At 41.4% G+C, this 12,244-nt stretch overlaps 1 protein-coding gene across 1 annotated transcript; it reads right to left on the bottom strand.

The window, feature by feature from the left end:
• Window positions 1–258: 258 nt before the first annotated feature.
• LOC133021079 (G-protein coupled receptor 26-like) lies at window positions 259–2,045 on the bottom strand. Its single transcript, XM_061087846.1, has 2 exons — window positions 1,372–2,045; window positions 259–376 (listed from the first exon to the last, which is right to left on the bottom strand). The coding sequence occupies exons 1-2, from the start codon at window positions 2,043–2,045 to the stop codon at window positions 259–261; spliced, it is 792 nt and encodes a 263-aa protein (XP_060943829.1).
• Window positions 2,046–12,244: the final 10,199 nt, after the last annotated feature.

Below are 12,244 nucleotides of genomic sequence, written 5' to 3'. Positions count from 1 at the left end.
GCATAACAAGGTAAGTGACAACTCTGTGAATCTCCCCGTCAAATAGATTAATCCCTGGGAGAGTTGATCCATTAAGATGAATGTGGAAGATCTATTGAGATTGTTGGTTTTTTTCATATAGCGGAGCAGTGTTGAGCTGACATCCTTGATTTTAACATTTCCTTTCAATCTTGTGATTCAAATGACAAGAAAAGGCAACACATGGTCACGTTTTGATCGTGTGAACACACACGTACACGAAATCCCACAAATCTGTGCTCACCTCGTAATGACATAAGGGCTGAAGCACACCACGAATGTGCCGATGAACGTACTGATCTTCTTGGTGGCCCTCTGCCTCCTCCGCCTCTGCTCATCCAAGCATCTCTGGCGCACACTGCCAAAGCACACATGGCACCATTATCTACCCAGGAGGCATGATCAGAGACACGCAGACATAATGAAAACAGACAAAACATGTGGGATGAATGTGAAGACAGCAGCGAGGAATTGCGGGCTTTTATCTCTGGGGGACGACACATGGGAAACGCTCACACGGCACAGACATCAATTTAAAAGTGTAATTGAGCAGAAACCAGGTTGGATGGAAACCCGAGCACGGCCTAATTGACCTTAACACAGAATGGTAATGTAAACACTGGCTGACAGCAGGATTTACAGTCAAATCATCGTCAGTGGAGGACTGTGAAATCATCTAGAAAGCTGTCTTTGATTGGGTCAAAATGTAATGTAACTATTAATTTTCATTATTGATTGACATATATACCAGAAGGTTGGTGGATCAAATCCCAGCCCATGCCGAAGTGTCCTTGGGCAGGATGCTGAACTCCAAAATGGCTCCCCCATAGATGTTTAATGTACTGATTTGGATAAAAGTGTCAGCTAAATGACATGTAATGTAAATTGCAATTATTTGTTTGGCAAATAGCTGATAAGCTGGTTAATAAAATATCACAAATTAGAGAAGAATGTGTCACCATCCAGTGTGATGTTTTAAATTTTTATATTCTGTCCGTTCAACTGTCCCTGAACAAAAAGTTCCCAAAATTGTTTTAATAAATAATATTAAAGCTCAGATAATCTAATCCGTGAGCTGGATATATACTTTTTTGGTTGTTGGTTAAATTCTCTATATATTTCAATATCAATTTATTACCATTTTAAGGCGATAAGAGAAAAAGCCACCATCATCTCCTGCTCTTGCCTATATATAGAAACACTCATTTCCTGATTTCCTGGCAGTCACTACTTGTGTCACATATAATATCCTCCACTGGTTGCAAAACTTCCCACAATGGACACAATCAAATGGAAAGATGTACTTAATTGGCAGAAAGTAACTTCATAAGAGCAGTTTTTTGGACTGTTCACCTGGGGAGAATGTCCACCAGCAGCACCAGCGTCTGCATCGTGATCACGTCGATCCGTTTACAGTGGAACCTCGCCACTTTCAGCACTTTCATGTAAGTCACACACATCACGACCAGCGTCAGGAGGAAGGTGAGCGAGTGCAGAGCCACGGTGAAGATGATGAACTGCGCCCCGGCTCCCTTCGCCCTGACGTTGCAGAGGGTGCAGGACGCGTAAAGGTGGTGGTACCCGACCCAGGATCTGCAGCTGGCCACTATGGAGAAGCACAGCGAGTGTGTCCACGTGTAAACCAGCGCTACCACCGCATCCCGGTGGCGCATCCTGGAGTGGTAGCTCAGCGGGAACACCACGGCCAACCATCTGTCGATGCTCAGCGCTGCCATGCTCAGCATCGAGTTGGTGGTGAGGAAAGTGTCCAGGAAGCCCACGACCTGGCAGAAGACGCTGCCTCCGGGGTGGCCCGTGGTGGTGAGGAGCCCCACCAGAGTCAGGGGCATGTTGGACACGCTCAGCAACAGGTTGCAGAACGTCAGGTTGAGGATGAACAGCCCGGGCACCTGCTTGCGGATCTCCGGGTTGTAGAGGAAGCAGATCAGCACCACGACGTTGGACAGCAGCGACACGAGGATTGTCCCCAGAACCAACACGGAAGCGACCACGTCCGCTGCCTCCATGGTGCCTCCTCTCAAACACCCTGACTCCTCATGAGCTCATGTCCCGATGCGAACTGTCCCCGTGAGTGGCCGTCGCTGCAGGATATGTGCGTCCAACACACAGTCATCATCCTCGGGCGCCAAATGTCTCCACTAAACGCGGCGGTGCCTCCAGCAGCGTCCAGGTCGCAGGGGAGGAGGGGGGGTGCCTCATGTGGAGAAACGCTCACCTGGACATCATGAGGAGAATGTGCAGGTCCGGTTCAGATTGGGGTCACAGCGGGAGGTCTGTTCTGGTGCAGGCGCTGCGGTGCTTTTCCCTCCTTGTTTCCCGGCTAATGCGCAATTGCGCGCTGACATCTGATGGGCAGCCTTGGGAAAGAAAAGACACTTATTTCATTTCTCCCTGTTGCTATTTACATCGTCTCCTCTGAGCGAGTGTGGAGCACCGCTGCCGCATTCCGGTTCAAACACAGCTTTTTAGGGTAAAAATAGAAGCACGACGCGTGATTGCGTCGCTGGTGGTGAGACTGATGTCATGAGCGTCACGTTGAACCCAGCCATCCTGGTGATGAGATGTTTGGTGTGAATAATCCATAGACTACGCACATACAAGTCCCTGGATGTTAAAATGGAAAAGTCTTGTTAATACTTGAAGATATTGCTTTGCAAGTCGCTGTCTGATCAGATTTAATCACATCACCATTGTAACTTTATCTATTTAAAGTCTCAGCAGGAAAACACTTACAGGAAATGGATCGTCGGTTGAACCAGAGCCTCAGTGCAGTGCTCAAGCCTTATATGGTTCACTCCACATTACAGCCTGGGTAGGGAAAGCATATTTGGATTTCACTGTCCCATGACCAAAAAAAACATCCAGTTTTTATGAGTGTGTGTGTGTGTGTGTGGCTCTGGTGGGTATGGCCACAATAGCTGCTGTTGTTCTCATTCACAGTGCACACAAGGTCCAAATGGGGGTCATAAGGCCATAAGGTCATAATTCTATTAAAGTCCTGTATTCAAAGTATATCAGCTTGTACAACATTTCAGTAAACTATACCCAAAATAAAAGTGCTTCTTTGGTCAAGTTATTTTGATAGATTGAGTATGATATTTGTTATTTTTCTTCATGAACATCAGAGTAGTAGTTTATTCTACTTGAGCGTAAAACAGCTCCCATGGTTTAAATACCAAATTAAAACAACACATTGACAGATGTGAACAGATTAGTGGCACAGAAATGAGTGAGTTGGTTCAGAGTCTAAATGGTTGAATTTTGTATTTTTGAACTGAGGATATTTTATGAATTTTGTCATTTTCATTAATGTCCTGGCATCAGTTTGATGTTGTTGCTGCTGGAGGCAAGTTTTCTGAATAACAGTTGACAGACTATTATATATTGTTATGTACAATATCAATCTGTTACATGTAATAAAAGCTATCAATTAAAGTCAGTAAAAAACTGTTAAAATTCATCCAGCATAATTCACATGAGATAACATGATTCCTACTTTTTAATGACACTTGCACCAGCAATCAGAGCTTTAGGCTGCAATGCTCTCCCCCCCCCCCCCCCCCCCCCCTGTGCATGCAGTTGGTCTTTTTATTCATGTTTCAGGCATTTCTGCCACAAAGTTCAAGGTCATCTAGTCAGCGGAGGGTAAAGTAAGTGTACAGCATCTTTCTGGTATTCACCCTCGATCTAAACCTCGGATTCGAACAATTAGCCTATTTGTTATAGATCTGGTTTCTACATCTGTGGCGGCGAGGACGACGGCCAGTCTGCTGATCGTCCTGCTGATGGGAGAAGACACAAGTGATTCCCTGTCATCCTGTGGTCTTGACAATGTGTTGTGATAGAGGTTGTCGGGATCTAAAGCAGAATTTACAAACCGAACTCAGGGAATGAGCCTCATCCTGTGAAGGCTGTGATGTATGACCACTGTGTTATATTAGTCACACAGCATTTTCTACTTTCACCTGTTCTCATTTACCACTGTCACAGACCACCATACATCTGATCTCTCTGAACATTTTAATTAACATGCACAATTAAAGCCCACCATCCTTTTTAACGATGAAAGTTGAAATTACTAACTTGGGAGAAAAAAAAAATCTTTTACCTCACATTAGTTCCAGGACTAAAATTACAAGCATGGATTTGATCTATAGTGTGTAATTGAAAGATATTAGTCCAGTGTCCGGCCGAAAGGACGGGGAGGAACCAGTCTATTTGTTATAACAGTGGCCACACGTACGGATGTCCGACCATCCTACAAATTATCAGCAGTGACAAATTGCCAATAGTGGCTGTGCAGATTTTCTAATTAATTCCTGAGAATGAGAAGTTTTTTACTTCTGTCCTGGAACAGAACAGATGGTGAAAATACATTGGATTTCTTTTTCTTTTTTCTTTTTTTACAGCATCACTGCTCAGTGCTCCCTTTCCAGGATAAAGTTCAAATTCATTTTCTTACAGATTTAATGAAGTGAGTTAATGAATAGAGAGGTCACAGCTACACAGGACCATATATAAATCTAAAATTTTAATTACATTATATATATATTCAAAGTTTGAGAAACCTTTTTGTTGGATGGTTTGGAAATGATACAAGAGTAAGTGCATGAGACGTTATGTGCAAACAAAAAGTGTTCACACCAGGGACAAAGCCAAATTATTTTTATGTGTCTATATTTAACAAAGAAGTACAAAGTGTTTTCACAACCTTCTTATTTATATGCGGTCTGATCACGGTGCCATGTTGAAGTGATCAAATGCTTTTTCTCATTTTAAATGTGAATTACTTTGCCTTTGGAATAAATACAACCTTATCTTGTAATTTGATAGACAAAAAAAACAAAACAAACTTTACAACAGAAGTGAATGTGTGACAGTGCTGAGACCCTTCGACAGGGGGCGCTGTGCGGTCAGGTGTGTCTGTGTGCTGCCTTCACGTCGCCAGCTGTAAACCTTGACCTCTGCTGCAGATGTTGTCTTCAAATGTGTTTAATTCAGGTAAGAGAATCAAACACTGACTCCGTGGTTTCAAAACGCAACAGGAACTCACCTCAATGCTATGAAACTGCGTCATGGAATTAACGTCCATAACTGGGATGCGTGTATGTGCTGGAATCTGGGTCATTGGCATAAACACGTCGCAGGCTAATTACAGAGTCTTCAAACAACAACAACAACCCAACAACCTCAGTTTATGTTTTATTTTACAGCTTTTATTTACTATAACTTATTATGAAAGTGGGAAGGTTATATTTAATAAGATGATACTATCAGTTGGCACTTTATTAGGTACACCTAGCTAAAACTAATATAGGCTAATACAACAACCAAACCTGGATAATGTTAAGTTTTGAGTGAAATGTTTTCAAATTTACAGGATGGTTTTTAAATTGTATTCACTTAAAACTTAGTGGTGTTTCTGTTTTATTTTCTACCCCCATAAATATGTGAGATAATGGAGAAACAGGTCGTGTCCAACATCACCACAAACTGCAGCATCTAAAATGAGCACAAGCCTTTTAAAACTATCTTTAAAACAAAGCTTTAATCTCTGGGAGAATGTTCATATTTTATTTACTATTGTTTAATTATTATTTCTGTTGTTTCAATATTTAGTTCTTTTTATAATTGTGTTTTTGTTGCTCTATCCCCTGGGGAAGCACTTCCCACTGATAAGAACACAAATAAACTGTCTTCTTAATTTTCCAATTACTATTATTGCATTTTTCTAAGTTGAATCAAAACCTGAGAATCATTTTAAAAAACGTAACTTACTGTAAATCAGCCATGTTCAACATGTCCCCCAGTCGTGGATTTGTCGGGCCTGGCAATTCTTTTCTCTGTGGTCCCTAGAATAACACCTTGACATGTTTGATTCCATTGGAAACTTTTCTTTAGTGCCGCTTAAACAGAACTTTTTAATGCGTGCTTCTGCAGCTTGAGAAAATTCTACTGTCCGGACATGAAAATGCGTGTTGGTCAAGCTTAAAGCTTTGTTCCTGAGGCAGTGACATTTTGTAGGTCTATGTTTCCATATAAAATGAAAATGCCAAGTTCTATAAGATTTTTTAAGGCTTTTAAAGACCCAGTGATTCTCAAGGGTCAGATGTATTGACTGTCAGCTCTGTCCGTTTTGTTTAGCCATCCGAATCAGATAATTAAAACTGGCAGAAGCATTGATTTGTCTGCTTAACTGGACATCTGTGTGTGCACTGCTTCATCCACCTGCACCGACAGGTTCCCTCTGTCTCTATCATGCTATGATTAGACAAGAAGTAAATATCATGATTGTGTATAGTGCTGAAACAAAGCTCATGGTTATGTCCCAGGTCGGGTTCTTTAATTAAATGCAGTGATTATCTTCTTCTGCATTTCACTTCCTCTTCTACACCTTAATCACATTGCTCACTGTTTCCCCCCCGTCTTCCTCCTGTTAGGTATTGAACCACTTACATCTTCGTATTACTGCAGATCCGAGCCTGTGCTTCCTCTCTTTAGGCTGAACTTCAAATGGCTGGTTACTTCTGTCTTGGCTGCACATAAATTCTCCAGGCTCAGTTAATCATTCTCGCCCATTTGCTTTGATGTCCTTCCTCTGGTAATGAGTTTGACATCGCTGAACGCAGCCACGACAGGAAGCTTCTCCCACTAGTTTTCGGAGCTCAGAGTTGCAGTTAATGAGAGGGCGCCATCGAGGCGCTGCTGTCCCTGACCGTATGTTCTTGTGGGGATTCGATGTTTGAACCGAAACAGAAATCCCCCACGGAGGGTAGAGTATTTGTTGGTTCTGTGTTTTAAAAAAAGAAACGGACTTAGTTAGCAACACATCCTCTTGAGAGTAGTGAAGCAGATGCTTTACAGTTAGGACGATGCAGAGCTAGCAGCAGAGGAGTCGTGCCTGTGGCTGAATGAACACACGCCTGGCTGCAGCCCCAACTCATGCACAATTTAAGTGGCTGTCTTTTCATATTATTCTTTGTTTGCTTCACAGGATTCACATGCATGTACACAGCCAACCTGTTTGTCCATTTCCTGTTCATATAGGATTGTATGTTGCTCGTGTGACTCGCAGGAGCAATAGCCATATTAGATGTATTCAAGTATGTGCGTTTCAATCCCTTCAGGCCACTTATCATAGTTAACGCAGAGTGTATGATGGTCAAGTGCATATTACGTCTTTGAAATGTATAGCTATATTCGTTTTATACTGACACTAACAACAAAGACAGGACCCCCCCTGGTGTCCATTCTGTGTCACAGACATACTGATACTCTCATGTTCTTCTGTTTGAGTAAAATGAGACGTACTGTTCCAAAAATATTAAATGAGTTGGATATATAATCTGGTATATATAATTAATCTTAATTAGAGTATTTATCATTTATGTTTCTCTCTATTTTGTATGTGCTCCTCAGCTGTGATAAGGTTGTTAGGAGATTTCCAGCAGCACTGCTGTTGCGTGTGTGTGTGCACGAGACCTGAAGGCATCGGTGAGGAGAAGCTTGAAATGACCTTAGGATCTTTGGAGGGGGAGTTATTCATTTCATCTCGTCCTTGGGAGCTTTTGACACTTGCAGAGCCCTCGAAGTGCAGAGAGCTGGTTATTGTAGGATTAAATGCCTCAGCATAGATAATTACATACGCCATGTTTTATTTAGAATAAAAAGAAATGGGTCACAATAACGTCATGAGCCAGTCTCTCAGACTCATCCTGATAATTGGAATTGCCAGGAGGAGTCTGAATTTACATAAGTTTAGTCAGAATTTGTACCTCTGTGAATTTGACACCCCATGTGAAATTAACAAAACAATTTCTGTACGCAAAGAATACAAATCCACTTCCACATTTCATGTCAGATAAATTGCAATAACTTGAAAAATAGTGAAATATTTTGTTTTGGTTTCATAAATGTGACCAAATGATGTGTAAACAAATAGTTTGGAGTCATTTGAGTGTTTAAGATCTGTGAAGGTGCGGCTCGAACATGTGATGATTTCACAACAATTGACCCATATACAGTCGGTGAAGCACTTGTTGGTCATTTCACACAAGTTGCATTAAATAAAACCTCCTTGAACAGCAGGACAGACGTCTGAGCCTCATATTAACTCAGCAGTCTTTCCTCTCTCTGGCAGAGCTGAGAGGCTGAGAGCTCTGATTACAGGTGTCATAGTTTGACTCCACTCACTGAAAGTTATCACAAAAATCATTGGGCTATAAAGCAAAGTCTTGACTTGTAGCAATTGCCTGTCAACACCTTTTTCATTTGTCAAAAAAGAATAGATGTAACCCTTCTCCTCCAAGCCTGGAATGAAACACATTTTCCCCTCATCTAAGCGAAGGCACGGAAGCAAATGTTTTTGTGTTATAGCTGTTTGGGCCATAGACGTATGGTTTTGGCTTAGTCGAAAAGTGTTAGAGCGAGAGTGGTTTACACTTTCCATTTAGGATGTGGGATGATGGTTTCAAGTGCACACAGCAGCAGAAAAATTGGCTTTCAGTGGGAAAGTGGAGTCATTATTTTGTCCAGAAATCAAATACATCGTGCCCATACAGAGAGGTACAGCTGGTACTTCTGCAGGAAAAAATGACACGTCAAAAGAAATGAAAATTTGAAACCTCCATGATGTTTCAATGCGTCAATTTAGCCAGTAAAATGTTTTAAGCTTCCTTTTTCACCAAGGACAAGTTGAGGCAAGCATGAAACGGATGCTCCTGCGCCCCTGTGTGGGGGAATGAAGAACGGAACTGAGTTCTGTTCGTTTTCTTCTGTAGACTCAGCATGATAAGAAGGAAGCCACTGTTGTTATGCTGCAGCGTGGCACCAATCATCACACCCACCCTGCCTCGGGTGTGGGTGGATGCACAGGCTGATGTGTCCATCCACTGCACGTTCTCCTCTGTAGTCGAGGCGCCGCTGCTACGATTCATCACACTCACATGCAGCTGTTTGAGCTCATGGTGGAAGTAGATGATGAGTGTTAAATTATTATGACGTCTTTTCAAAATGTCTTCAAGCAGCAGATCAGAGCTTCTAGTACTGAAGAAAAAAAGAGGATAGAGAACGCTAACGAGTCATTTGTGTTATTGGAATAAATCCTAAATATTTTCTATAATTAATGTGCCTATCTCTTTAACCCTCATGCAGGATTGTGGGCTGCTGATGTTTTATTGATGAGGTGCTTCCCTCTTGTGGAAAGGAAATTATCTGAAAGATGTGACAATGACAAAATAATGATATAAATTATTTGCAACAATTGTATCAGTGGTAATAATAAATATAATCAAAATAATAATAATTATATTTGTGTTGACAATTTTTTTGTCTATTCAATTAAAACAATGATCTTTTATCAATAATTTGTAATAATGATATTACTATTTGCAACAATTTTATCAAATATAATAATAATACGATACAATTATCACAAATAACTCATTAAAGGGCTTATTTTTTTGCTAAAGAGCTGTTAAATATGTTGTGTATTCAGTTATATTATATTAATCAATTGATTATTTTAAAGTTTAACCATTTTTTTCTATTGATTTTCACTTTTGCGCATGCAAATTAGCAAAAGTGAAAATCTATATATAGGGGGAACCTATTTGCTGGAGCACCTCCAGGGCCCAGTGGTGGTAATAACATGCTTTAACCATAGGAGGGCGCTCTCGGCTCTCTGTAGGATGCTGCTGCTGCTGAACGAGGTGGAGGTGAGGTGGTGCCCTGCTGTCAGAGCTGTCAGCACTCATTAGAGCTGTCTCATTAGAGGGATGTCAGTGGTTCTCCATAAGCAGTCAAATGAACAGCTGCCCTGCCTCAAGGCCACGTCAACAAGTGATCTTTGTTTGTCAGGGCGGCCGGCAGGTTAACCGGCTGTAACCAGGAGCAGAGCTCAGACTGACGGTTGGGATTCTTTCAAATGAGCTGCGAAGCTGTTTGTGGGTCAAACGCTGCAAGGTCTTGTGTTAGATATAATCTATAGCCCCGGAGTTAGATCATTTTGACGTCAAAATTAAGTGAGGTTTGAAAGGATGAGGGTGAAGTTGCAACAACTTTGTAGCTGTAGCTTAAATGTTCACCTAATCTGTGCAGCAGTGAGTAAAACAGGCTTTGTGTCAGCCTTTGGAATAGTGTGACAAAATATACAGAAGGAAACACAACACAACATTTGCATCAACACAATATAAAAACTTAATGTATTGCTTGTGGACATTTACTAAGAATGTGAGATAGGTATAAATACAAACTTTCTTTTAATATTTTAATCAGTTTTTGTTAGAAGAATTCTGCAAAATCATGGCCCAAGGCAGAACCCATTAAATCTTGGTGCGGGGTGTGGATCAGGGCGCAGATCCAGGATTTTTTTTACACTTTCATTTACATTGCAAGAACAGGTTTTACTTTTTTCAATATTTCCGTTGATCGCTCAGAGAATGATTAATGGCCTTTGATAAAAAAATCTGACTGGGTTATGGGACTGATATTTATTAGTGTGCGAAATTTGTTGCGCAACTGGGAAAAATCTGGATCTAGTGAATTTCAATGTGGTTTCATAAGTGCAAAACCATCTTGTAGCGGGTTATTTTAGATTATCTGTCTTTTCCTCAGGTGAATCATATGCTGCTTTCTGACTTCCTGTTTACATAAATTCTGTGTATTGAGATACTGCTGTTTGCCAGGTGGGGGCACCAGCGTGTGACGTGTCCCCATCTGGCTTTGACAGATAGGATGTTATTGTCAGTAAAAAATAGGAAGTAAAATGGCTTAACATAGAAAATCCTGGCAACCATCTACACTTTTAATGCTGTTCCCTTGCTCTCCCTCAGCTCCTTGTGACCCAGAACCTGCTACACCTCAGACACACACTCAGATAGATCTGAATGGTATTTCAGGTTAAAACCATGATACCCCCCATTTGCCTTCCTCCATTAAAGGCCTATTTAGCTTACTGCCGATAGCAGTAAAGAGATAGCTTGGCTTTTATACTTTCTGACTGGATATATTAGCAGGTAATGTCCTTAAAGAGGATTAGTGGATGGAGAGAGAGGAAAGGAGAAAGAGGGTGAGTGGTTGAAAGTGCCGTAGGGATGGCATGTCAGTAAATAGGCAGGTGATAGCAGGGTGGACAGGAGAGCTTATGCTGCCTCGCACTGCCTTTGGCTATGAACAGAGGGATTAGTCACTGTGGATTCTCTGGAATCGTGAAGCATGTTGAGCTCTGGCTGTTTAATTGTTTGTGCGTCCAAATATATGCAGGAAAAATAAACCTTATTTTACATGTGAGCAATAAGGAAGTTTCCGTTGCTCGCGCTGTCCTCAAATTCCAGTTTATATGAACAGGGAAATGCAGAACAAGTGATCACAGTCAAAAAGAGTTTTGTGCATCACTGTTGGTTAACTAGCTCCCATGAAGTAATCCTGTCAGTCAGGAATGTGCCGTGGGTCAAGGTCAAGAGTCCCAACAAACCAAACAAATCAACCTGTTTACTGGGCTCAGCAATTAACCTCCTTTATTCTCAACTCTAGATAGATGGAAAAGATAGATACAGTCCCTTTTTTTTATTTGCATGGAGTTCAGCAGTCCTGATACCAGATTCACACATTACACAGTAAAGAGAATTCACCAAGGAAAAGACAGAAATACACAGACATCAAATACAGATGAATTACTGTACATACGGGTGTTGGCTGGAAGGTATTTTCTTTTTTGTTTGTAGAATTATATCTTTAAACATTGAATAACTTCCTGGCATTGTTTTTTATTTATACAGTTTATCTAGCATCTGATCGATGGACCTTTTAAACCCATGACTTCCATATTAGATGATTTAATATCTTGTTTCCCTTCAAATGCTGTAAGTATGGTGCCCTTTTATGTTGCTGAGTAAACTTTCAACAACTTCCTCATCCTGACCTTACAGATGAAAAACTCCTCTGAATGAGCTTCTCAGTCTAATGTTCACCTCCCCTCTCACACCACTCTAAACGACCATATTTCCAAAGCCCCGGACCCGAGGCCTTGGCTCGCTGCAGCTAAGCTGTTCTGAGGGTGATTTGATCATGCATAGTGGATGACATTGAGCCAGAATGGGTCACTGCAGAATCTGCTTTAGCCACAGTCTGCTGGAAAGGAGTCAAGTGGAGGGCAAGCACCTGGGCGAGCTGACCTTTACCTGTGGAGAGGAAACGGAGAGGGATC

This window comes from Limanda limanda, chromosome 15 (assembly GCF_963576545.1).
Source record: "Limanda limanda chromosome 15, fLimLim1.1, whole genome shotgun sequence".
Taxonomy (NCBI): Eukaryota; Metazoa; Chordata; class Actinopteri; order Pleuronectiformes; family Pleuronectidae; genus Limanda; species Limanda limanda.
This window is presented reverse-complemented; position numbering and strand designations above follow the sequence as displayed.

Bases quoted from the DNA above. Each gene is read 5' to 3' on its own strand.
- LOC133021079 (XM_061087846.1), bottom strand. From the start codon at position 2,045: ATGGAGGCAGCGGACGTGGTCGCTTCCGTGTTGGTTCTGGGGACAATC. The intron at 377-1,371 runs GTGAACAGTCCA...GTGCTTTGGCAG, and splicing joins CTGGTGGACATTCTCCCCAG to TGTGCGCCAGAGATGCTTGG.